The sequence below is a fragment of the Falco rusticolus genome, chromosome 1 (genome assembly GCF_015220075.1).
Source record: "Falco rusticolus isolate bFalRus1 chromosome 1, bFalRus1.pri, whole genome shotgun sequence".
Lineage (NCBI taxonomy): Eukaryota > Metazoa > Chordata > Aves > Falconiformes > Falconidae > Falco > Falco rusticolus.
The window spans coordinates 16,736,875-16,764,868 of record NC_051187.1 but is presented as its reverse complement, the minus strand read 5'-3'; the positions used below and the strand labels follow the sequence as shown (position 1 = coordinate 16,764,868).

Genomic DNA, 27,994 nt, shown 5'->3' with positions numbered 1-27,994 from the left:
AATGCACCCCCATCAAGTTTTCATGTGTTTTATTTAGGTGAACATACACATGGTCCACATACTCAATGAAAATAGTCATAAAATAATTTAAGAACTTATGTTGAAAGGTATTAGCAGCACCATCAATATTGGAATAGCAGAGAATTCATGCCTCCGTAGGGCATACTTTTATGCCTGGATATAAATGCCATCATTTATAACAAGGGATGGGAATGGCTTTATAGGATGCTTTTGGGAGTTGGAGTTTTAAAACACACACTTTTTTGCTAAATACTTTGACGATTAATGTTACAAAAAATACAACTAAATAAGATACTGCATAGTAGTTTAATTAACATGAAGAAATTGACATTGAGCTGTGTAAAGCAAGACTCAACATCTCTGCTTCCACATACTTTTCATTTCTGAGTAGAGAAATCTAAAATTTAAAAAAAAAATATAGACCTAGTGTATTCTCTAAAAGACACACTTCAGGTGGAACGTATAGTACTACGAAAATACATATCTTCCATTCTGTTTAATAATTTACTTTAGTTAAAAAGTTGTGAAATTCTCATCACAAGAAGCGTATACAAATTCATGACTTTAGTAAATTAACAAAAAGGATTATTTTTCTTTAAAACAAGGTTTAGCCCCGCTGTAACAATTATACAAGGAAAAAAAGAGACTACATTTATATGAAGGAATACAAATTTACACACATTTTACAGTAACTTATACCCTACACATCTACAAAATTCACAGTTATAATACAAGCAAGTACAAGGCTGGGATAAAGCTGTTCAATACCAAAAAAAGTTTCTACTTTAAAAAAAGATAAACAGGAAGATTTTCAAACTTCTGCACCAACTTTAAAATTCTAACCAGACCAAAATACACTTCCTTACACAAATGCCCTTCAGCAAACACAGACTGCTTTCCTGGGCGGGTGGAAGAGTGAATTGCTGAGCTTCTTCTGACCCCGCAGGCTGCGTCGCATGGTCAGCTTGTTTGAGTTTTTGCGCTGTGGAGTTGTGGACATGCCTTCTGGCTGGACACTAATGCTTCGACTCAGGCCACGTCTTGGCTTCTTCATAGCTGGGCCAGAGTTGGATTCTTCCAATGTCCTTTTAAAGTTTGCTGTGGGTGTCCTCTCTGCATCTTGGGCTTTTGTTTGGCCACTACTGGACACCTTGAAGCCTTTTTGGTCCGTGCCTGAATTTGCGGAGTTGGAAGGGGAGAGACTGACCGACAAACCATTATTGTAGGATTCATGTATCCTCAAAGCCAACGCTTTGCTGCACTTCTCCTCCTGTGGGCCTGAATCCTTTGGGGTGGCTCCTGATGAAGGTAAATTGCTTTTGGCAATCTCATTTGGCAGCTCTAAGTATTTTTCCGAGATCATGTTGCTATGTGTGAGGGGAGGAATAGGTTCAGAAGCATTCAGTCGTGGCCATGGATCATCTTCTGAAAGCTGAGGGAAAAGAAAAAAAAATTTAGGCATAAATATAATTATTTGACCTGCATTATCCTTCGAGGGTGGAGATAGTGTGGGACAGAACTTCTCTAAACCTTGTCAGAGACAGAAGAATCCTACTCCAAAACAGTTATCTTTTCTCCACACTGAGAGGTGAAAACTAATTCAGACTGTGGGTCTGAACTTGGTACTTTGTGCACACCAACTTCATAAAAGCATTTACTTCAGTCATCCAATTTGCAAGTGTCTCATAGTGGCAGATGTGTAATCTTTTCATTCAGAGGGCTGCCCAGACTTACTCAGCCTGTGTACCTTCCCTTTGGCTGCTATAAAATGCTCAGGAATCTGCATGCATCTGCTGTTAATTTAGGAAGCCATGTAGCAGTGCCTGCAATCTTTGTGCTATGATTCTCATAAGTAGCATTTTCCAGCATGCGGACATGACTTCCCCCCTTCAGACACTGTGATATATGCACCTATACTGCCTTTTGAGGATTTTACATGTCACCAGTAGCCAAACACTATTGGGGGAAATAGCAGAAAAAGTCTTCTGACCTTTGTTACATGTAGAAGTCTTAGTTACTGCATAACCAGATTATCAGGGACACTGACAAACTCTTCATGGTAGGTGTCCTGATTGCATACAGAAAGGTAGAGCATCGGACAAAGCTATTCTGAGAATAGTTACTGTTTGCTATGTGAAGTAACACATTTTATTGCCTAGCTTTATGCTCTACAACATGTAAAGAAAGCAGCTCCATTCCTCCCAGCACATCCAGCCACTCTGCACGAAGCGCAGTCATTCTGTATGTTGAAGAGAAGCTGCTTAATACGATGCCCTGAGAACCAGGGTCTTTCTGAACTCTAATCATACCTTCAGCTACTCATCTCTCCTGCAGCCTTTGATAAGTGCTTTTGCCTCGTTCTCAGTTTTACCAATAGGAAAATGGGGACAATACTTGCTTTCACTATCCACAGGGGGATTATGAAAATTAGTATTTATGCAGTGCCCTAAAGATATGAATTATGACCTTATTAAAGATTTAATTGTGAAGAAATCCCTAGTTACTTGGCAAGTCCTTCAAAAGTAAATTTCAAGGCCGCATTACTCTACATACCATCAACGTAAGGCAAATGATGATAACTGTTTTAAGAAAATACTGTGCTGAAAACTCAAATGCACACACAGCTGAATCAGGAAGTAAGTCAATGTAACATCTCAGGTGAATAAATAGATGCTTTTGAAGTCACAACCCAGAACAACTTCAGTTCAACTTCAAGAAGAGATGACTGCTCAGCACTTTTGAAAAATCTAATATTAAGGTTTAATAAAATGCACACCAAAAGAAAAAATAATCAGAATTGTTTCTAGCATCTAGACGTAGTCTTCCACTCCCCTCTACTCCCCTGTTTCTCCCTATGTGTAGTAAAACCATCTAGATAATACTTTCTTCCTATATGTAGCAACACAAGACAAAAGACCTTTATGGATGGTATTCTGGAGGTTATTCTTCACCTCTGTTGCAGAACCCCTAAGAAAGCTGGATAACACACAGAGAACAGCTCTGGCAATGCTACTTAATCTGCTCAATTTAATTTTTGGAATTGCGTCTCTAGCCACGACTTAGGTTTTATGCTTTTGTTGTGCAAGACACGTAACACTGTGGCTGTTATTGCCAACAGCTTTTGCATGGTACGAATTAGATGAGACTGAACAAGGCTTAGGGAAGCCAAACAAAGTCAGATGGACTGCTGAAGAGTGATGTAACAAAACAAGAAAAATAAAACATGAATCACAAATTTCATTTCTCAGCAATCTAACCAATCAGATTTTATCACTGGCCTCAGGAATATTGATTTGGTATTAGTAATTGTTGCCAGAAGGATATGCAATTAAGAAATACTTCTGTTTAATTGAGAAACTTTGGTCTCCGTCCATTTCCAAATTAATTGTTTTGGAAGGTAGCAGCTGTTAAGAGTCAAGGCTATTCGTGCTTCTTTCAGTTCTCTGAAGGTAACAGGCACGAATATCCTTTCTGTTGCCACCTCGTGTTTTTGCTGATCTGTCCTCTTTGGGCAATAATCCTGCCGCAATCTCCAGGAGCTCTAACTGATCTGGGGAATCACCTCTGGTTTCTTTACAGAAACTACGATGATTCCTTTTCAATTAAATTCAACAATAATTTTGTAAGAAGATGAATTAATTACCAACCTAAATTTAAGTGTATTTACCTGTAGCTCTATGTATCAAGGTATTTATGCAAGGTTTTGCAAATGGGTAGTCATCTATTGCTATACTTCCTTTTGTGTAATCAACAAAATGGGGCTTTTCCCTCCCATGAGGTTGACAGTATCACTAGGATCACAAAGTATCATGAAATAAGGGCACTTCCTGAATCTCTCACAAGTTACCACCATCAGAAAAAAAAATTCCAAAAAGCATATTCCTAAATAGTCATGTGGCTGTGCTTCATAAGAAAACTGGCACCTTGCTATAAGGCTACCATTTAATGTCTGAGGCAAGGCCTAAGAAACAATGTATTTGACCATTTTTGCGGAGAGTCCCAAATGCCTCTATTATGTTTCACATAATTTTAAAGAAAACATTGAGCCAACAGTGCTCCTGCATGCACTTAGTTTTACCTAGAAGGCTCCCATGAAGCCAGACTGCTATATAAATGAAAAGCCAACAGTCCAGCCATTACATAACCAAACTTTATGGAAATGGGGTTTTCTTTTCCTTGTGGCTCTAACTGCTAAACCTCTTTGTACTGTGAAAAAGATAATATTGCTTAGGTGTAGTTAGCAAATATATTTACAGGTAACTACACAAAGTTTTTGTTTTGCAAAAAAAACATACATGGAGACACAACTGCTAAGACATTTCCTTTATTATGATCTGCCTGGAGACATTTGGGTTTTCCTGAAGTATTTCAAAATTGTTCTAACGGTGCAATGACCTTTTCAGCCTCCTTTTCACACTTCTGATAATCACAGGTAGTCTGTGAGGACAGCTAGATAGTTGTTATTAAAGCAGAAACCTCTGTTACATTAGTACTCTTAATAAATACAAGTACTAAGAAAATAGTATCTGTTTTTAAATTGGCAACACCAGTTCTATTTTAATCCAAAAGAGGGATAACTTTTGCATTAAAATAGAATTTATACATATATTATCAATGAAGACCCATAGCTAGTAAAAAATGTCTTCTGCGTTTGGCACAGTAAGCAAAAAAAATGTAAGGCCTTATCTACATGGCAAACAAAAGTTTTTAGTTGTCTAAAGTTTTGATCTTTTCATTCTTTGTGAATGCCTGCTGCAATTTATCTAGATTCACATATCACAGTTAACAGAATCTGCATCAATGGGGAGAGGGAATCTTAAGGAGAAAAAAATATTTTTTTTTTTTCCGGTTAAGTCCTTATCCAGAAATTCTGCTTCCTGGACATCTTGCAGTCAATACAGCTCAATGTTTATTCAGTGAGTACTGATAATAGATCACACACAAAACATATGGTACAACTTTAAAAGTTCAGGATTATTTAGAATGCAAAGAATTTTTCTGCACTCAAGATTTTACTAGATTTTAAGTTCTTTTCATATGCTTTGCTACACTGGATGTAAAGGAAGGAGACAAAGTTTAAGCTTGCCATTTTATTAGCAGCTTGTTTCTACCAAGGGAATGTTAAGGATTCCCTTTTTAATTTTTACTCTTTTCACTTTGCCCAAAGGAGAGTTATCCAAAGATACTGCAGAACATCAAAGGACAGCTACTTAAATCAGAAGCAGCTGGTAGTTACTGAAGCAAACATCCACTCATAACTACACTGTAGTTCTTAGAACAAAAAGATCCCCACCAACTTCTGAATACCAACTTCTGCTTTTTGTTAATGGTTGAAACTTCTAACCTGAAGGAAGACCTTGTATTATAATGTCTTTTCCTCTAACAAAGACCATTAAATCAACCAGAGGAAGATAATAAGTTTTCCTGATCCAGAAAGAAAACATTCTTTACAGCAATGGGCATTTGAATACATCATCCCTTTGGTTACCTTAAAAAAAAAAAAAAACCAACTAAACACCACAGCCAAACAAAACCCAACCACACCAAGAATAAGAACACATCTACAAACAGTCTGAAATTGATCACCTGTGCAAGCTACAGAAGTACATGGCAAGGTAGGAAAGAAAACCGTAGCCCAACCTTATTCTCTAAAGAGATGTGTTGGGGTTTTTTTTCTTTTTTAAACTTCTGATCCCCACAGTTTGAGTCCTCCCTTTCAATAGCCTACTTCTGATTTTGCGGAGGATCTTTGAAAACTTACCTTTCAGAAACAGTGCATTTAAAGTTGTGCAAACTATAGGCATAGGGTTATAGTAATAATTTCTTACATGTTAAGGAGGGAATAGAGATCAACAACTATTCTTAAATGATCTGGATTTTAAGAGTTACAAAAACTGTATGTCTGAAGTTCATAATTTAATACTCTGCCTTTGGTGTTCAAAAGTCTTTTAAGAAACGTTAAATGTTCATCCAGTCTCCAAAGCTTTGTACATGGAAGTACTGAGGACATGGTCAGGTAATTGCTGTCAAGTACTGTCCTACAACTGAAATGTATTATGTAGCCATACATACTGCCTAGTCCACTGCAGTTAGGAAAAAAACCCACCCAACACAACCAAACCCAAAAACCAAAAGCAACATTAAATAGTGGTTTAAGTTGACAGCCCAGTAGTTTCTAAAAGTATTACTTCAGTTACTGGCAAGGGTCTGACTACACCATTGGCGCCAGTCCCACCTGTCGCAGTGAGCTACACAGAAAGAAATGACTACTAGGGCGAGAAAAAGGATATTGATACTTATTTAGTGGGCTCCACACTCAAAAGTGGAACATTTCGGTAAAACACTGAAAAAAACCCATTACCTTGACAGGTGGGGTACAGCAGCGGGAGGGTGTCATGCCATTCATATCAGGGCTGCTATAGCAGGGACTCTCTGCCAAGTTGAGATACAATTCTTCTTCATTTTCCAAGTTGCTTTTGCTGTCTTGCAACGGTGAGATGCAGATTACAATGGCACTAGTGTTATCTGCACGAAGCATGCGTTGCCTCCACCGGCCGAGCGCTCTGTTCACTAGCATTTTGGCACAAGACTGTCGGTGCTCTCCCTTTACATTAGAGGAAAGGGACAGAGAGAGAAAGCAGTCAGGTCCACTTCACTTTATACATGGAAGGTGGACAGTTTATGTGGCACAGCCTGAGATATATTCCTATATATCATGTACTAAAGTGATGTGATTCAGAAACACAAGAGGAAGTATCCATTGAAATATATCTTTCTTCTAAGTGAAATGTAACTTTAAAATCAGTTTATGGTAGAATCCATGTATCTATGAGTGATTTAAACCATAAAACCAATGCAGTGACTTGCATAAATAGCCTGGCCATAACATCCTACAGTCTTTCTAAAAGTCTCTCAAGGGGGTTACATACTATTTAGTATCTGATGCTCAGATGCTCCACTACATAAATTCTCAAACTGTTTTTTAAAATAAACCAGAGAAAAATTTAATTCAGACTTTGTACAAATAGTGTAAAAAACAATAAACAGTTATCTGCATTGTAACACGCATCTTAACGTGAATTAAATTTCAGACAGTATTTTGTATAATCACCTTAGAAAAGGAACATGTTACCATCTTTATTACTCACAGATACCATCCTGGTAGTCAAATTTCCCAAAAATAGTCACCAAATAATTTAAAGATTGTTAACATGCATGGGTTTTGACAGTATACGCAAGCACAGTATCAGCCACATTGTAACTACATCTGTCTTGTGGCAAAACTATGACTATGCCTAAACACCACCAGTTAGGTACTGTTCATACATGCCACACTAAGCAATTTTTAGAAGAAAAAAGTATTAAATTTGCACAATGACTTATTGCCGCTGCTCTCACCATGAAGTATTTTTTCTCCTCATGATCCTGGCACATGGAGATAGCATCTTGAGGTGGGATCATGTTCCACAGTCCATCACTGCCAAGGATAATATATTTGTGCTTCTGGGGATCAATTGTGTGCACACTAGTGTCAGGTTCAGGAGACACAACAAATTCACCACTGTAGAAGTCGTAGCTCCAAAGGTCACCTAGCCAAGAAGAAAATGTTTTTGAATTGTTACACATGAAAATACCAATCCTGGAAACTACAGAAAAATGTTCCCATGAAAACAATTACCACCAGCCTCAAATCCCCAACAGTAATACAAAGTAATTTCAGCACAATCACTGATCTGCTGCTGCTTTCCAAGCATATTTATTAATACGTAGCAACGTAAATAAAACCACATTCAAACAAACCTATGTTTATAGAAGACCTTCTACTCTCTTAGAAACTAACATTTTCAGAAAAAGGGGAAATGTAGTACCTTAATACCTAGAAAACAGTGAAACCTCAATATCCAAAGTAAAACCTATCTGAACAATGACAGATGTCAAACAAGTAAAGCCTTTACTTTGTTGAACCCACACCAAACTTGCAGAAATCTGCCCTTTCAGTTATTGGTAGTTGAAATACTGGAAGCAGAATCCTCCTGTCTCGTACACGGTAGAGTTTCTAGGACTAGGTTGTGGGCGGGGGCGGAATCACATACTACCTTTTCTCCTCCCAATGTCATATACAGTATTAGACTTATATCAGCATCACTATGATACACTGCCCTGCACACCCTACCAAGTCCTGCTTGTACAACAAAAAACCCCCGCAAACTAAAAAACCTCATCTTTTCACACTCAAGCTGCTAAACTGCCCTTTGTTTCTTTAAAACCTGAGATCCTCCACAAGCAATACAAAAAAACCAGGGTTATATCTTGCTGTGCGTGTGTTTGTGCATGCAGGTGCCACAGAGAAGAAACAAAGGAAGAGGGCAAAGGAATAGGGGAAAGGCTTCAGCCTCTCCTCATTTCTATTTCCCATTCCTCCTCCTTCCACAGCATTAGCATTGCTTTCAAAGCCATGCAGCGCTGTGTTAGAGCGTCTTTCCAGCTGAACACCATGTGCCAAATTCTGAGTTGGAAAGTAGCCACAGGAACACAAGTAGTGCCTGGGTTCCAGCAGGAAAGCAGAAAATGAGAGCTAAAGCTTCTCCCTCGCAAAGCCTCATGCAGCAAACCTTTCTATTTTTAAATCTTTCTTGCTATGCAAATGTATTTGGCTTCATGTCACCAGTAACAATGGCCCGAATTGAATCAGACTAACACATTCAAATCAAAACAACTACTGGTTTGAGTGTTTCCTCCAAACCATCCTCAAGTGAAAACCACTCCATCAGAAAAATGCACTTCCATATCAATTTATGTCAATTTAATTTATCAAGTATACTTGAAAAAATAAAACCTTTTTCTAAGGTTGGTCCTTTAAATCAAGAATGGTATTAATTTGCACTAACACCTTCTCTTCCTTTTTATTTTATGTTCGTAAATAGCTTCCTATAGTGACAAGCAACAAAAAGTAACATTATTTGCAAGCACTGGCTACATTTTCCTGTGCAGAACACATGGCTTTAGAAGTAGAAATCGATTAAAATGTCAGAACTGAAAAGCATACAGAAGCTTAAAACTCCAGTTTACGAGTAAGGTTTTGTCAGGGTTTTTTTTCCCTCTGCTTTTTGCTGGCTTCAGAAAGCATGCCTGTAGCCTTCTTCCGCATCCATCACCACCCTTTTAAAGATAATAAATCAGCTTTTTGTCTTCCTGCTTCCTTCCATTAGCTTTGCCTTAAGCTATCAACCAGTTGAAAAGACTTCTCCAGAATCAGGAAAGGGAATACTTCAACTCAATTACTCCACTTCACCATAGCAAGCAGGATGGTCCATCCTCATTAAAGCACCAATTCACCTTCATTGCAGCAGCAGCAAGCAGAAACACATGCTTCTAATAAGTGCTAATTAAAAGCCAAGCCTGCTTGTATAGAGGTGCACTCTCCCTCCACAGACTCAACAAAGCCAGCCAGCTGGCAGCGAGATCAATACTCTAACAGAAGAGCTGAACTCCAGCACAGCAATTATTGTATATGAATTGCCACAAAAAGTCTTCATGCACTGAGTGATCTTCACATCATGTCTATCACAGACACAGCAGGTAAAATAAACAAGAGCTTGGGATCTTACAACAACCAGATCTTGGAATCGGTGGCAGCATCCGTTTCCAACACACATAATATTTTTATGCTTTTATTTGCTAGTTTGTTCATACTCATTTAGGAGTGACAAATGTTATTAGTTGAATCATATTTTTTATTAAAAATACTGTGCAGTATGATAAAAATAACCTGATGCTATTTAATTTTGGTTCATCTACATACGTGTCATCATGCCCATCTGCTGCTCTTCCCCAGAAAACAGCTGAGTGATAATCGTACTGATTTCAGAGGTTCTTCCTCCAAGGGGAAGAAAGGTCCTCGTGGGCATAATCAGGAATACCACTCTGGCTATAAGGAGGACTCCAAGGATTAAAAACTTCCTCAAGGGCACACAGATTCTGAGAACACACATGATGAATCCACACATCACAAATCACAGGCCAAACCCCTGACCAGGACCTCAACCTTCCTAGCTGCCACTGAAAGCTTTCCAACCTCAGTGTCCCTCCTCCACAACAAGCTGCCCTTCTGAGGGCCACACTGGAACCCTACACTGAGGTGTGGGCTTGACATCAGACTTCACAGCTGGGTCTGCCTTAGAACTACCACCAGGCTACCTGATAGTAGTAGTCCACATATTTGGCTGAGTCCATGTGCAAGTCTGCAACTAAGCTACACTTCTACAGTACTATCATCATTCTTAACTGAGGGGGGTGAAGAAAAGAGAGAAAATTAGACATCACGAGAGGAAAGTAATTTTTCCTGAAAGCAACTGCTGAAGCAGAGCTAGACTAGTTCAAGGACTCACAGCTTCAAAGACTAAGTTTATTAAACGTGCTGGTTTTTGGTTTGGGGTTGGTTTTTTTGCAAAATGCATTCTTTGAAATAATCTCTTGTAGCACCACCTCTTGTCAAAGCAGCATTCCAAGGTTGCTGTAAATGTACAGCAAGAACAGACTCATCATGAGTTTTACATTCAACTGTACTCATCATCTATTCAATCTCAAAAAGCTAGGAAATGCACAATAACTTATTTACAAAGTTGTACGACGGAACAGCATTGAAGCACAGTCAGGTATTAACTGACCAACTCCAGGCAACTCTTGAGCTACTGAAAGCTAAATGGAGCTCTAGATGTCACAAATTGAAAGAAAAAAAAAAAAACCCAAACCTTCTTTCTTTGAGCCAGGAAAATTTCTACAGAGTATGCTTGAAGCCTGAAGCATATAGAAAAATCCAGATTCTTCCTCCCTCAGCCTCAAAGGAAACAACAGTACTTGTGACTGCCTTAAAGAACAGGGAAAATTGCCTTCAGTGTTAATCTACCAGTCTACTCCCAGAAACCCACAAACTCAGGCTAATCAAGCTGGCTAGTAATCCTTGGTAGAAGAGTGTTGCATAAAGAATATTTCACTTCAAAAAATACTTCTCACAGATCCTTCAACTCCAAGCCAGCAAAGGCCAACCCACGGCACTAGGGTGAGGTACTTTTTTTTTTTTTTTTTTCCTAAAGGGCAGAGCACCACAGATTTAAGTTCATGCTTTTTAGAGCTGCTGCACAGACAGAATACCAATGTCAGCTGCGTATCTTTCTCTGGCCAGCTGGAGAGCACAGCATCCATAGCAGCTGAGGAATATATGACAAACTTGGGAAGAGTCACTTTACATGGCACCCTCTGTCACAATTCTGGGAAAGAAAAAGGGAGATGGAAGTAAGCCAAAAAGCAGAGTACACTTTTTCCTAGGCATTTCAAAGTGCTCTGAAATCTTTAATTCTGTCCCAAAGCAAGAAGACAGACAAGTGACCCTTTAGCAGACGGGGAAGCCAAGATAGCAAGATGATGTGATATGCCAAAGGCTAGTATTACAGAACTGGAATGCCAGGTTCTCAGACTTGACTTTGAGCCATACTATTTTTGTTCTGAATTAAAACCCAGACATTCACAAAACCTTTAACAATCTTGTTCTCCAAAATCCTACAGACCAGGAATATTTCTTTTGGTGTAAGGCTTGCATATTTCTTTTCCAAACCAATGTTAATAGTGTAATTCCTTCCATATCTTCCAGAAAAATCGTATCTGTTTCTTAGTCGTAACTCAAAACCAGAATAATATACAGAGGTCTACACAAAAATGACACTACACCTTACAAAAAGAAAAATAGATGTTTGAAATCATAAAGGAGCAGGAAACTTTATTTACCTACCTGTAAGAATATATCAAAATGCAGTCTATCTTACCTGCTTACTATTACCTTTTAAAATACAATAAAAAAACTTTTTTTTTTTGTATTGTATTTCAACTGCTGCCAGGAAAGTAACTGAAGTTACAAACAAAAACACCCATCATGTAAGTAGACTGGATTAAATTAAGCCCAAAGCCTTCTTACAGCAAAAGTATGTCCAGAAGTCATATAAATCAAGTCTTTCATTTATGTTTCTGGATCATGCTGTTTCAAATACAAAAATATCTTTTGGTTTTAATAGAGGAAAGAAAAGTTGACTTCTATAAGTCAGTCCAAAACAAAAACCCAGTTTGATTAATCCCAGATCTTTTTAAATCAAAGTTTTATCTAAGAGGTCTGTTAGTACAAAGAGACGACTTGCAGGACTTTTTTCACTCCCAATGGAAGCGAGACAAATATCAGCAAGGATCCAGACAGTAACCACTCAAGACCGAGCTGGGGTGGAAACATTTTCAGCAGAACTCATGGCAACCCAGTCCTACAGCCACAAGAGGGCATTTCACAGCAGTGTAAAGTGGAGTGCAACGCAATGTCCCATTCACACAACGCTGGAATGATGAGGGATGGGGACAAATTGAAGGTATCAGCAAGCAGAAAACTTAACACATAAGCACTTGAGGCTTTAAAACTTCCACTGCTGCTTTAGGAGTACTTTTTTTAGGAGCTTCTTTTACATCCTACTTCAGTCAAACTTGTTGAAAGAATGCCACGCCTCAACAGTATGTAGAAAAGGAAAGCACAGGCAGAAGAACTGTATTTCAACAGCAAATTAAACAAATGATTGCATTTTAAATGGGTGGTGAATTAAAAGCTGCTCATAAGGCAGTCTTCAGCGTGACTGCTCATCTCTGCTTGTAAGTTAGCAAAATCACAGGCAAGACAGAAAAAAAAAAAAAAGGTGTTTGTCTAGGGCTACGCCAGAGCACGTTGCATGAGAAAAGCCTGCAAGAACTAGTGTGCAAAAGTAGAGGTGAGGAGCTGAAATGGCACAGAAAAAGCTTCTCACAATTTCTAGCCTTGAATTAAATCCTTCAAATGAATACTAAGGTGGAATTTCAAGCCTCAAAAGACAATCCTAGACAGCATTTGCTTAGCCGAAAACAAGGGGTAAAGCAGAAGAATGCACTGACCAAACCTGGATAAAGCTCTGCCTTTAGCAGAAAAGTTTTATTACTGCTTTTCTACATTGCCTAAGAAGAGAGAGCAAGAGAGGCATGTGTACAGACCTGCCATCTGCCAAGGGGGGTAAGGGGGAGCCCCAGACTTTCTTACTTGAGCTACATGGACCCACACACACTGCCATATGACATGTAACAGATACCCACAAAGTACATACTCTGCATTTTGTACAGGCATACATATATATATTTTGTCTTGAGGGTAAGATGATTATACGAGCTAGAGCAAGACATCCCTAGGACAAGACTAGAATCCCAAATGCATCTGGTTTGTCTGGTTTTACATAGATAAAATGAAAAAAGCAATTATCACTAAAACCTGGAAAATGCCTTGCAGTACTCAAATACAAATTACTAGCTTACGCAATTCAACATGATTGATCTTCCATGGTGAGACCTACAAGTGAGCAGGAAGGAAGAACTGAGAAGCAGACACTGTGTTGCAACTGTGCCCATTCTATTTGGTAAACTTTAAAAAAAAATAGCTAAATGCAGGAAAAAAACCCTAAACCCTTATACAGCAGCCTACTTATATCATTTGAGGTCAGCCATACCCTCTTCTCTAGGGTTTCATGGTATGCATGTTCAGAGAGCTTCACAAAACAATTCTGGCACCCAGTAAGTTGCTCTGGAAAACAGCTTCCATGGCACTGTCAGAGCCAGCTTTCTCATAGCAGCTATACATTGAACATTCACTGCTTGGTACATAACTCTTCTTAAGAGGTCAGCAGGAAATTCATGTTCTTAGGAGAAGTCAATTCTGTATGGTAAAGGCCATTCCACCTGAAGTATAGGGGTGAGTCTATTATATTTCCACATGAAGGGAAAAGATACTTCATGTTGCCACATGAGTGAGTTGTTTAACTATGGGTTCTTGGTTCAGGTTTCATCATTTGTTAATTTAAAGCCCCACACAGACACCAAACAGCTACAATACTGCGAGGCAATCCCTTACCACATAACCCTTTGGACAGCTGCAGATCTTGGCTCTAGATTAGTTCCCAAGAAAAGGGGAGGAGGAGGGAACAGAGTCAATAAAAGATTTACTGGGTTTAGACCTGAACTAATTTACCAGCAAGAGAGATCCCATATGATTTAAAAAACAATCAAGACCCATTTCTGCCATCACACCATGCATTACCAGTCAACTTAATCAGGCTGGCAGACAGCTGGGGATAAGAACTTAAATAGCCACTTAAACTACAACATGTTTAAGTTAACACTTACAACCTACAAAGCTCAGTGATTAATCACACCATTTGTCTACCTGTTTCTACATTCTGTCCTTGTTGCAAGTTATACCATTAAGATATTCAAAGCTCAGACTGTAGTTTTTCTATATTCCCCCTACTTTGTATACTGTCTCTGAAAGTTACACCCACAGCCAGATTTTACTTCAAAATCTGTTTCCAAAGATCAAAACTCTTAATTCCTTTTTTCCACAATGAGAATGAAACATACATCGTCTTACACACTTATTTTGCTTATCATCCCAGAAGCAGGTCTAACTTAATTTAGACAGACAACATAGCTGAAATGTAACCTTTCTGCTAGCGTGTATCTGGCTATTGTGTTATACAAGCCCAGAGCAGGTTATTTCCTTTCTCAGCACTCTTTCCCCAAGACATGCACATGGAAGCACGTTCACAGGAGCCTACACCACCTTCCCAAGTGCCACACGGAGTTACTGTCTCCGCAGGGAGACAATAACTAACACGCGATGCAATGACACGCACAGACCCTTCGAAACACACGGGCAAGTTACATGATGGGTTGTTGCCCCCGAGCATCTGCTCCATGGTATCCATCGATCTGCACACTCATAGCCTTGCCTTATGTAAGGGGATTGAAGTAATTTGAGTTACCTCACACCTGTTTTAGAGACAGGCATATAAAATGGACAGTTACCATGAAACTAGGGGTGCGAGGAAACTGACTTAAATGATTACACTCTAAGGAAACAAAATGCTCTTCTGATCAGCTTGAGCAGCAAGTCTTGACATGAACAGTTCTGAGATTGCACGGGATTCTTAAGTATCTATTACAAGGCAAACTGGTATAAAGAAAGATGTTTTCATCACCCAGAAAAGGTTAGCAGAAGTAGCTATACTTAAAACGCAGAATACTCTGCTACAGTTTAAAATAGAAGACTTAAAAAACCTGGATACAGTAAAAGCAGCATACAGATACTTTATAGAGACAATATGAAGCCTAAGTATTTCTGACTTGTTATGGGGCTATAAATAAATCAAACATTACTTAAATGCAGCCACTACAGTTGCAAGAAGCAGCAGTAATAAAAAGTGCATACCACAAATGCTTGTTTTAGGGCAGAAAGACACTGCAGACAATCAGAACAGTACAGGGAATGTCAACAGAACTGATCTGGCCAGGACTTCCACTGCACCAGTATTCCTCCTGCTGTCCAAATGTTTGACCAATGCAATACTCTTCCACCGTGTTTTTTTATTCCTGCTATTTCTAAAGCCCTTGCTGTACTCCTTAAAATGAGTGCTAGACTTAAGGAATGGGTGAGGGATGAGACTACACCAAAATACTTCAAAGTGTTGTAAGAGAAAGACAAACTTAAAAAAGACACCCATGTTCTAAATTTTAGGGGGTTTCATCAGACAATCTTCCCGCTTTTAAAGACTGTAAATTCACAACTCTTTAAGTTTCTCTCCACGGTGCAGGGCAGAGTGTCAAGAGCTTCTTGCTCTCCTACTCAAAATTATTGTCCAGTCTGGGATCTGTATGGGATTTCTATCAAGAACAACAACTGAGTTTGGACTTAGCAAAAAGAATCACTGTGCTACATCTTAGTAGGATTGACTAGAGTACTGGTAACCAGTATACGTCAACACTGACAGTTATTACTCTGCTTGGAGAGGCTCCAACACAGCAGTGCTGTGCCAACCAGGGTAGCAATCTGGGAACCAGCCAAGAGGTCGAGCAGGCCTCAACAGCATGAATGCAAATGGCTTTAGTCATGGTAGGTCTTTTGTAAGCAGCGTAATGGGCATGTTGGCCTCAGAAAGAAGTTAAATCCTGTTTCCAAACTGTGAGTGTCTGTGCACCATCTGGGTCCTACGGAGCGAAGCAGCTGTGTTCCTTTTTCCAGGAGGTTTGTCATACCTCCTCAGAAGTGCATGTGAAGAGGCTACGGAGGCTCCCTGAGCAAGCAAACACTGAAGCACTGTCACGTTGTAAGTCTGTTTCTCCATGATTTGAAGATGTCAAACCCTCTTTTTAAGCTTTCAAATCTGCTTTTGAAACTAAGATATGTTAAAGAGATAAGTGCTCTTGTTTCTTGGACCTTAAACTCTCCAGTAATCCTCTTCATCCACGTAACAGAAAAGAATGCAATAGGGAGCTAACAGATGCATCATTCCTTGAATTCCCATCTGCACACAAGACCCAGCCAAACCCTTGTGTTGAACTCGCTAAAAGGAATTGAATCGAAAGTCATCGAGCTATTTAGACAACAAACTCGCAATCACAGGAATGAAAGATTCATCAAAATTAAGCCTATGTTTTTTGTAATCTAGGAGGAACACATCTCTCTTCTCCCCTTTTTTGCAGAGGGGTACATGTTGCTCAGTGGATGAAGATCTGTTTGCTACTCATTTATTAACTCCAAAGGATTTACTCAAACTCTCGAGTCAGTTTTACTAACCATAAAATAAGCATCTATCTTGCCTAAAATATAACATAATAAAGGCTTTTAAGAAACAGAGAAAAATGTCCATAAAATTAAAGTTCTGGTTTTATTAAAAGATCACCGTTCAGCCACCTAGCCACCTACGACTCCTTGCTTGATATATAACTATCTTTTACAATGGTAGTTATCACTGCAAAATTCTTCCTAACACTGGACAGACCCATGTGAAACAGACAGCACTGCCTCTGAAATAAGACACAGTAATGCTACGCAATTATCAAGACGATCATGGTCCCAGGAACAGACTGTTCCCATGACACACTGCCAGCTGATCTAGGAACACTGACAACACAGCCACATAACTGTCAAGCTTGCCAAGAAGAAATTAAGTCACAGAACAGTTTTCACAGGTAAAAACATGTACCACATTTACAAAAAAACTGAATCTATACTGGGGGCGGTATCTGGACAGAGGATTCTTCACTGGGGCAAACGGAGGACAGAAACAAAATGAACTGCAGAACACTGGAATTCTGCACTGGAATTTAAGGAAAAAAACTGAGCAGAAGACACCTCTTGCCCATGAGTGTTAGTATCCAAGGATTAAGTTACTAAATACTTCCCCAAAACCACTCATACCAAGTTTGCTAGGTACTTTAAAATGCCTTTTTGTCCTTTGAATAAAGTGTTCCTCAAAGATAGTTTCCCATTACTAATACTCTCACAAAGGCAACAGTTGACCCTTTGGTCATTCTATGCTAAGCCTTGAAAGAAAACAGGTTCACAACAAAAGGAAGACCAGAGTAATTTGGATGCTATGCAGCAAAACTTACAACCACCTAGTCAAAAATTACAGTCCTGTTATTTCAGTAAGAAAACAATAAATATACTCTCCATCTTGGAAACACATACTGCTTTGTGCATTTTTATTTGCAACAGAAATGAAGCACCAGCCTTGTAGGACTGACATTGAAAATCCTGCATGTTGTAGAGCAAGTCCTTCACTCACCAATGACACCTTCTACAGCTTGATTTGAAAAACAAAATCCATATTGTATTAAAAATACTTTTAAAAGGCCCAGGTTTCAGAAGCCCTTGTAATCACAGCAAGTGAGTAAATCCCTCTAAAATATAATAGGGTATAATTCAGTTCTGGTGGCCTGTATGCAGTGCTGTCTCACTTTCCAAACACCAACATGACTTACCAAGTGCTCTAGCAACTGCCAGGAATGGAATCTGGTCAATGACGGTGCTGCGGCGCACAGGGCCATTGTGAGTCAGACGAGGTCTCTTCCAAACGACACGATTCACACCGGACTTGTTGATCACACTAAAAACATCAGAAAGAGGCAGGAGTTAAAAAAAGGAATGGAAATGAAAGCATGAAAGTTGCTTTCAATGGACACAGAACCAGTTAAACAGCAAATATGGACAATAATGACAGCACCCTCAGGGAAGTCCACAGCACAAATAAATATTTCAAAACATACGGTATCACTTTGATACTTTCATTCCATATTAAGCCCAAGGGAGAAGTGAGAAAGGGCAGAAGAAAAGAAAAAGCAGGGGAACGAAGACCTGGAAGAAATTCTGCCTGGCTGCAACAACCAGATGCAAGAGTATCTTTTTTAAAAGCAGAACTGAATTTGCTTTCCTCAGACGAGGACCATCAGCATCAGCTCACTGGGGTGGAAATACCCTGTAGTTCCTCCTTCGGTCTTCTCCTTCTGCCAGTTTGATAGTAAAGAGCACCAAAGTCTAGTTGAAAAAACATAAGAGAAAGGAGCCGCCTTCTGTAGAGACTTCTTTAGCGGTGCACCAACATGAGGCAGATATAAAAGAGGAATTGTTCATAGCTGCTGTGTTGTGAAAGCAGGAGACAGGAAGAAACAGCTCTGCGTTTGAATGTTAACACCTGCTCTAAGGCACTGAGCACCACCTTTAGTTCTCACAGATGGCATTAGAAGGGTCAAAGAAGAAGTTACAGAGCAAGTAAACCAGGCAGCTGTTGTTGGGCAGGGGCAGCTGGGAAGAATGAACAGAGAGAGTATGAGCCATCAAGGAAGAAATGGGAATGAAACAAGGAATTAGCAAAGCTTGGTCCCAACCAAGTTAAGAACTAGATACTTCAAAGCTAGCTTTTCTCCAAGGAACAGCCATTGGTAATTAGAAACCGAGCAGCTCTGGAACAGCCGCAAGATTCCTCATACTGAAGCTATTCAAGATGCACTTCCTGAGACTTCAAAGGCCTTAACAACAAGGGCATGTTTAGCTCCATCCTTGCACATGCACAGTGCAGCAAAGTCACAAACACCACATCCTAAAAACAGATCTTATCCACTTGTACAACTGATGACCACACAAAGCTAACTGCAGTCTTTATCTGAAAGACCTCATCCCACACTCCAGGACTGTTACTATGAAAAATACCATTTTTAATGAAAGACGAAACCATGCTCTCCCATTAACTTTTCCTAATGTGCTTTCATGAATGAGATTTTAATAAGCGTAGCTGCATGGTACCACCTCACTCCTACTATTTGCCTCACAATAGCCTGCAACAGCCAGCCTGGGAAAAACAGAAGGAGAACCAGTAAAAGCAAAGATTTAAACTAAACTAAAATAAAATCTAACCCTTCCTGTTGATACAAAGTTCCAGGGAATTCATCTTTGAAGCTTCAAAGACTTTCAGTCTCCAAGATACGCAACTCAGAAACCTATACATTTACAAGTACTAACCTGGCAAATCTGCAAGTTACCCTTTCTGAAAGCCACCAATACAGCTAACTGATCAACTTCCACCTGCTAGAGGTACAAATATCTGAAGGTTCATGAGCTTACAGGGTTCTCAAATGAATGATGTCAACAGGAAAACCTTCAGTGATCTCTGCCTCTGAACCGCTAAGAGAAGGAAACTGTGCCCATCCATCTGGTGCGGTACTGTAGAACACGAGAACAGAGAGCTCCTGTGAAGCTACGCCAAATGCGAGCCCTGAGGTTTGTCTCAAAACATTAGTGCCATCTGACAAACCTGCCTGCTTTCCTCCTTAGTCACAGGGAACACGCATCAACCACAACTCAAAGATGTCAGAACATCTGCCAGCTCCTGACAGTGAAAAAATTACTAATGCAAAGATATGCATTAAAATGCAGTATTCTAACATTTTAAGCGTACGTTTTAACACAGCAATACAGTACCCTGTTTCAAATCTAAGATTAGTAATTTTTTTTACGTTCCTTAAACAGAAGCTTTGAAGAGCCTACTCAGCAGCTGCCATTGTCACCTCAGGAATAATGCAGAATGCGTAAGAAACTACTTTGTGTCAAAACTGCTGTGTTTCCACCATTTGACAAAATGGATATTCCAGATCTCATACATATATATGTAAAGGCAACCCCCCCAGATTCTTCAGAATTTAATGTAGAATAGGTCAAACATCAGTATCTCCACTTTCAAAGTTTTCAGTTAACATTTAGAATTGTAACCACACCTCAGCTGCACGATCCACCAGGAAATTAAAATTTTGTTTATAACATAAAGCACTATCAAAAAGCCCAACAGTGTAACAGTGGCTCACTAACTCATTCCTCAACAAGCTAGAAAAAACAAAAAACAGAGCCCAGACAGGGAAGGAATATAAATAGACTGAGATTCACCAGCTTGCTCACCCCCCCTGCCCCCCAAAACAAGCAACCTTAAGCCTAGTTCAGTCAGAAAGACACAGACAGCACCCAGAAGTCAAAACTGAAGTAAAAAGCAGTTACCTGCCCCCAAGGCCTTCAATTCTCTCCCTTTCTTTGGGAAGTTCCGGCTTGTGGTCCTGTGTCACCTCCACAGCTCGCACAAAGTCATCTTTGGGGTCATCCTGGACTCCCAGCACCACTCCTGAATCGCCAACATGAGCAACATACATCTTTGACCCGCGGATAATGACCACACTGGCAGTAGTTCCTGACGTGCTTGGGAGACCGGTCATGGTCTTCGGCCACTCTGCTGCAATGAGAGGAAAAAGCAAATAAAAATACTTTTGGTTTTAATTCTGTGGAACCAGTATCGTTTTGAAGATCAAGATGAAGGGTGTGTCAGAGGCTTGTGTAACGTTACAGTATGGCCAGGCAAGCCAGTGCCCTCGGGTCCCCCTTGATTTCGTAACATCACTCCCCTAGCTACAGCTTGACACACATATATATAAAAAGCCAGCATCAAAGCACCAAGACAGGATTCAAAAACTGCTTCCCCTGGTTTAATATTCTAAGCATCACTAGAAGAATATGGGGGAAGATGTGCTCCTTGAGTGTTGAACAGGGTCGAACCAGCATTTTGTTAAGATCTACTGTTCACTGCTCTGCCCGAAGGGGTGGAAACGTTATAAATTAGGTCATTTTGTCTGGACATTGCCAATCACCTCGGAAGGAAAGAAAATGCTATTTTACTTTTATATGCCGAACAACATTTTAAGCTGAGTAACATCTCAGCTGGTTTATTCACATTTCCTTTTGGAGGAAGACTTCAAGTATAACTCAACATCACATCTGCAAGTTATCCTTTGAATTCAAAATACCAACACTAGCACGAACTATGCATGGTTAGGGAAACCTCCTTTCTCAGCTGCTCTGCCCTGAAAACATGTTAATTTCCTATTACACTGCTCTCCCCTGTTCATGTCCAATCCACATTTCTCTTCTGTGCCTTTTCTTTTCTTGTCTGTTTTTGTGTCTACACAGCCAAGTTCATCTACTTCCAAAACGATGCAGAACGACTGAGACAACACCCCAATTAAGAAAGATTAGCCATGCCAGCCCTCCTCTATACTTCAGCACCTTCAGAAAACACAACTCAAGTTGCCAGTTACCGGTTGATTTCAACTGTCAACAGCAACCTCATGTTTCTTCTTCACTGCACCCACTCACGTCTTCAGACAAACTCAGAAGGGAGACTCATCTCCTTGTCACATTCTATCTTCTGCACTTCACAAGGCATGCTCACACAGAACAACATAAAAATTCCACTGTGATACACATGCAGTTTGCAGGAAATACCCAAGCCAGGCTGCCAAAGGACTATATTATTTATTTTCCTATGGCACAACAAACACACAAACCGAAACACAAATAGGCCTTCCTCTCTGTGAAAATGGGTATTTTAAACTTCAGATGTTTTAGGCAGAAGCAAAAGATTAGGAACTTGAGTTCTAGTGCCACTGCACGATGTTCGGATGCCCGAGGCAAGAAAGAGAAGACAGGGAAGACGTGCTGAAGGAGCAGCGGGATTTCATAGACAGCATGACGATAAAGGCTGCCTTTCCTCAGTGTTAGCTACCAAGATATCCAGCATAATCTAAACATCTAAGCTCTTAACACAAGAGTACTAGCTTTGCATTCTACGTACTAAAATACACTTTCGCCCTAGGAGTAGCTTCTTTTTTTTCCCCAAAAACCAGAAACATTCAATCAGCTTATTGGAAGTTCTGTGTCTGGCAATTTTTACTGTGGATATTAAAACTAACACATTCCAAATGGAAAGCAAATGAGGGAGGAAGCCAAGTGGTAATAAGGACTTCAACCATGCACTTAACAGAAAACAAGCTGCAACTAATGAGTTTCTGTCAGCGTAACAACCCCTCAATAGCAATAAAATATATTAGAGAGTCAAATCAGTCTTTATGGGAATGAAGAGCATAGAGAGTGAAATCACCCACTTGTGAGAAGAAAGAATGATACAGCAGCCTCAGATTTTAGGCTCCAGCAGAACTAGAAATTAGATCTGCCTATCATCACGAGATTTTAGTTTCTGCCTTGCTCTTGTTTAGAGATAAGTATTACATATAGCATAGCATATTCCTTTCTTTAGACATCGTGTCTCATCAGAAATTAACACAAGTGTCAAAACTCCCCGGTTTTCTTCTGAGTTCAAGTATTAAAATCAAAGTCACTTACCTGACTCTTCTGCATATCAGGAGCACGTTTTTATTAATCTTGTAACTTCAGCTGTAAGACATCTTTCTAAAACATTTTTTCCCCTCCACTTGAAAAACACTACCCTTCGCTCACTTTTGTAACTTTACTGGTTTTGTAGCTGGCATGTCAGCGGGCAAATTGAAATTGTCACCTGCTGCCTAGGACAGGAAGTGTAAAGCGATTTGCTTCGTGACATCTGACTTGGCTGCACCTTTTCTTTCCCTTTATCCATCCGAAAAAAATAAAGAACTTTTTAGTGCAAACTATACACACCCCTAAAAACAAACATACACGGGACACTAGCATCAAGAAAAGTTTTCTTCCTTGCTCAATTCCTTTCCTACATACTACCATGATGCTGAAAAACGCGCCAAATGCTGTTTTTAAAGACTATTCTTTTTCTTGTCTTTCGATGCATGATACAAACCAAAATACAGTTTTGACTTTAAAAAAAAGCCCTACATTTCTTTTATAAGATACAGCAATAGTCCAAACGATCAGATATGATCAAAAGGCATTTTCTCCTCTAACAAATTAACGGAGAACATATACTAATTAACAGTTAAGAGTAATACCCTGTTAAACTCCTCCTTTGGTAGAAGCATCAGCTCCAGCTGCCATTCTTATTTAAAAACAGACATTAACACTTCCTTCCCTACCTGGCCACACCAGCTCCAGTAAAAACACAAGCTCTTCCTTAAGCACACAACTGGCATTAGTAACATCCCTTCAAAATAACAATATTAAATGCCATCCAGTTTTGAGTTTAGCTTCAATAAGCTCAGAGGAAATTACTGCCCATTTTTCATAGCACAAGAAGTTGACACATTAGAAGAAATCCTGAAATTACAACAAAGCTCTCAAAACAAAATTCACACTTCAAAAACAGACCTGAAACGTCCTTGGATGACATCCCACTTCAGCAACTTTAGCAACAGAGAAATACCTCTAGGTAGCTCTCTTGGAAAGCAAAGTTAAGTCAAAGTTTCCTTGCGGGCCTATGTCCCTAATTCTGTATTTACAGCCCTGAGTTATTAAACTATGTACTAGGAGCATCGATACATCCCAGGATGGACACGACTCCACTGCAGCTGGGGGCTTTAGATCTGAAAATCACACCATTTATGAACCAGTGCAGTGCACAGACCTGGCAGATGCGCATGGGGAGTAGGAGGTAAACCCACAATGTGCCTAGCAGGGTACTAACAACATTGCCCGTTACAGACTCTCACAATCCCTGCCCACAAAATACCACGTATTCCAGTTTAACAGATGCACTTCCCACTCTTCCAAGAAAAAAAAGAAAAAGAATGCACCTGTTCGCAGTATCTGAAGCCATCGGATCTATAATATAGTTTGTTCCTTACAACAGCAGACAGTTGCAAGAGACAAGTCCATGCAGCTTTCCAGGACTGCAAGTTGTTTACACAACTTTTTTTTTTTTGCAGTAACTTCTTACTCTTGTCTCCCTTCTTCTGGTGGGGAGGCTGGAGAGAGGGGTAAGAATTGGTTTAATACAACCCGTCCCGTATTGTCGATCTGTTACAGCAAAACCTGGATCCTACAGCTGGATACCACATCTGTGACAGAAAAAAAACCAAACCTTGGCACAGCCTAAAAAGCAATTGTTGGTGTGTGATACAAAACGCACCAACTGCTCCAGAGCATGTTTGTGGAAGTTCTGTTCCTGTCTTTCTTTGAGCATGATTCAGAATTATTCTCAGGATCAAAAATTGATAAACATGTATTTAATTTTTACGTCACTGTTCTTACATAATTAAGTCAAACCACAGTGCCTCATTTCAAATTAGTTTGATTCTAAAATTCTCATAAAACTTTCAAAACCTAAACACTATATAAACTTTTAATACAGAAACAGACCCTAAAAATTTAACATTATCCTGAAAATCTGCACTGCCTTAAGTGGTCCAGGTGCTTTTCAGGTAAGAACACATACATAAACTCTTAAACATTTCTAAGAATAATCCTGAAATTACAGCTTTGCAGCAGAATTACAAAAAAACCCTTGTTATTACACAAGAAATGAAAATATTATTTGATTTTTATTGCTTCAATTAAATTTAATGGGAAGAGTTATAACCAAAGAAGAAGTACACAACTCTTTCTAAATGGTACCTACTAGTGCTGAAAAACGTTTTTAATACTATCAAGTTAAATACAACATTTACAAACAAGCTCTTGGCTATACAAATAATGAATTGCCAAAGAAACATAAACCTATGCAATCCTTAGTAAAGTCACATCAAAATCTGGGACCTCTGATCCGCATATGCTCCTTGTAAATACCTTTCTTACCCCTGCCAGTTGAGTAACAGGCCTTCAAATAGGAACTTATACTCCAGGAGCTCTTTAGCACACAGAGAACTTCATAATTAATGCCCAAAGTTATCGGCAATGACGAAGGGGCATTTTTCTGTTTTAATTTTTCCGTTACTCTTACAATCAGTGAGCTTCCTGTCTATCGTACGAGATGGCCACTGGGATGACCCCACAGCTTCCCAGCGCTGACAGAACCGCCAAGTACCAGCATCTCTGCCCGTGGCCATCGACTGGAAGCAGTAACAACTCCATCCTTTACACCAAACAGCCAAACTGTTCTCCCACCCCCGTTTCAGGCTACCAAAATACCCAGTCTCCCTTTCATATCCACAGTGTCACCAACACACAGTTACAAATCTGGTCTACATATGCTAATATGGAAAATTATGTACTGAAAGTAGAATTCGCACTGGGATTCTGTAACACAGTATAATAAGTTATAAACTAGACATAGTAATGCTTCTGTCCCGTAACACTCGAGCTGTTGTACACATGCAGCGGAAGTCTGTAAGACCAAACATGCGACGTAGAAACTTACTACAGGGCCCACCTAAAGCTGTTATCAGATGCTCACAGCCAGAGCTACGTTGTTTCTCACAACAATCTGAATGGGTTCCACAACCCCAGTACTAAACACTCATTACTAAAATAGTATTTCCTGCATTCTGTCACTTCGCTCCACCTCTGCGTTTTGTATTCACACACAGTGACAAGCAACAGACTAGGGGTACTACAACTAGAAAACTAAACTTATCTTTGCCCCCCATGCCCCATTCCCCTATTCACACATCTTTCTCCTTACCGTGTAAGCCTGCAGCTCTGGGCATCTCGTGCCACTCACTGCCCTATCCCCAGCATCAAGGCTTTGGTCAAGTTCTGGTGCTCCTAAATCTCACACCCTTTCCTTTCTGTCCAACAACCTGGCCGTTCCTTTCCCCCGCATCTCTTCAGTATCTGACCTTTGCACAACTTCTCCATTTTGCTATTCAAGAAAAAAGGAAAACGAAACTGTATTGACACTGTAATCCCTCCCCGCCCAGGAATCACTTGGTTGAAACCCCAGGGTGGTGCTCTGCCTGCAATTCCTTGCTTTCCACGATTGCCTCCCGCGCCCAGCTGTCAGCATCCCCACCTTTCTGATCCGATTTTAGTCTTCCACTCCCACCTGCCTTCACATGCTGTTCGCTTCTTGTATTTTCTCTTTCTGGGGCTTTCGGATACACGACCTCATACACAACACACACACTCTGCACATGATATACAAACCACCACCATGCTCTACTGCCGCCTTAGCAAGAAAAAACAAATCCCTTTCAGAAACACAGTTCTGCAGTCAGGCTTCATCTGGGGGAGAAGGGAGAGCACCAGAGGGGTCAGGGTCCCCGGCCTGGTCCCTCTCACCCCTCAGCTGTACCGACGTAGGGCCCAACCCCTGCCCTACGCAGACAAGTCAACAGCCTCCATCGCCCTCAGCATCCCAGCGGGTTTGCTGTGCCAGGTAACGCTGCTGCTCTGCGATGCTCAAACAATGCAACTGAACGAGTCCTCCCCATGGACCCGCCACATCCCAAATCCTTCTGGCAGGGCCCGGCGGGAACACTTGCAATCCAGGCACAGTCCGGGGACAAACACTGTCCCATCCCAGCACATTCCAGTTTGCTAAAATTATTTTTTTTAAGATACTGCGGCCAAGGGAAATCCGAGGGGGATTTCCATGCGAATTCCCCACGGCAGCCAGACGAAAATCTCCCAAAAAATCCAATGTCGGGACCCGGCTTGAAACGCGCCGCCAGCAGATCGCAGCTCGGCAGCCCCCCGCCCCGCAGCGCGTACCCCACCCCACACACCCCCCCGCTGCCCCCGGAGCGCCCGGCACGGCGGCCCGCCGTTCCCCGGGCGGGCACGGAGCGGCTCCACTGGGGGGCGGCACGTCCCACTCCCGGGGCCGCCGGGCAACGAGCGGCTCCGGGACGCCGGGCCCTGGGGACAGGGGGTGCTGTCCCCCCCGGCCGGCCGCGGGGAGGCGCGGGGGGGGTCGCGGCGCGGCCCAGGCCCAGGCCCGGCGGCGGCTGGAGGGCGCCAGCAGCGCCGGGGACTTACGCAGCTTTTTCCACATGGCGCGGTGGCAGGCGATGAAGCCCTTGCGCAGGGCCGCGCACACCTCGGCGGGCTCGGCCGAGCCGAAGCCCTTCTGCTTCTTGATGAAGCCCCACAGGTTCTCCCGGGCGAACTGGGCCGCCTCCCGGCCGCCGTGCCCGTCGCACACGGCGAAGAAGGCCACGGAGCGGCGCGGCCGCCGGCCGGAGCCGGGCCCAGGGCCGGGGCCGAGCGGCGGCGCCGCCTCCTCCGGCGCCCGCGGGCTCGCTCCCCGCCGCCGGCCGCTCTCGGCCAGGGGCTCGGCAGCCCGCGGGGCCCCGACCGCCGCCGCGCCTTTGTGCGGGGCGCCGCGCTCCGCCTCGGCCGCCGGCTCGGGCTCCACCACGATCTGGGTCACGTCCTCCATGTATTTCCTGCCGCCCTGGTCCGAGTACACGCTCACCCCCAGCGCGTACGGCCCCGCCATGGGGAGGGACGGGGACCGGGGGCCGGCTCGGCGCGGCGGCGCCCGCCGCTCCCGCCCGCGATGGTTCCCCGCCCGCCGCCGCCGCGGACTATTGTTGACGTCGGCGGCGCCACTCGGGCACGGCCGCGCCGCCCGCCCCCGCCAATCCCCGCGGCAGCGGCGGCCCCGCGCCGCAGCGCCCCCTGCCGCGCCCCCGCCCCGCCAGGCCCCCGCCGCGGCGGAAGGGGCGGCCGGGCCGGCGCCGGGCACCGCGGCGCCCCCTGACGGGCGCGCAGCCGTGCGCCGCGGGAGCCCGGCGGGGGCGCGCCTCTCCCAGCCGCGGGAGCGCGCCTCTGCCCCCCCTGCCCCCCTCCCGCGGGGGCGCGCCTCTCCCCCGCTGCCTTCACACCTCCCCTGCTCCAAGCAGGGCACCCGCTACTCACTCGAAGCACAGGAGTCCCCGCGTTGCT

General features: G+C 42.0%; 1 protein-coding gene across 1 annotated transcript; it reads right to left on the bottom strand.

The window, feature by feature from the left end:
* Nucleotides 1-12: 12 nt before the first annotated feature.
* PPM1D (protein phosphatase, Mg2+/Mn2+ dependent 1D) lies at nt 13-27,689 on the bottom strand. Its single transcript, XM_037371471.1, has 6 exons — nt 27,083-27,689; nt 20,450-20,678; nt 17,890-18,014; nt 7,420-7,610; nt 6,383-6,625; nt 13-1,453 (listed from the first exon to the last, which is right to left on the bottom strand). The coding sequence occupies exons 1-6, from the start codon at nt 27,543-27,545 to the stop codon at nt 899-901; spliced, it is 1,806 nt and encodes a 601-aa protein (XP_037227368.1). The 5' UTR covers nt 27,546-27,689; the 3' UTR covers nt 13-898.
* Between the last annotated feature and the right edge of the window lie 305 nt (nt 27,690-27,994).

Bases quoted from the DNA above. Each gene is read 5' to 3' on its own strand.
- PPM1D (XM_037371471.1), bottom strand. From the start codon at position 27,545: ATGGCGGGGCCGTACGCGCTGGGGGTGAGCGTGTACTCGGACCAGGGC. The intron at 7,611-17,889 runs GTAAGTCATGTT...CTTCTTGGCTAG, and splicing joins GGCAGTTGCTAGAGCACTTG to GTGACCTTTGGAGCTACGAC. The intron at 6,626-7,419 runs GTGAGAGCAGCG...TCTAATGTAAAG, and splicing joins AGGAGAAAAAATACTTCATG to GGAGAGCACCGACAGTCTTG.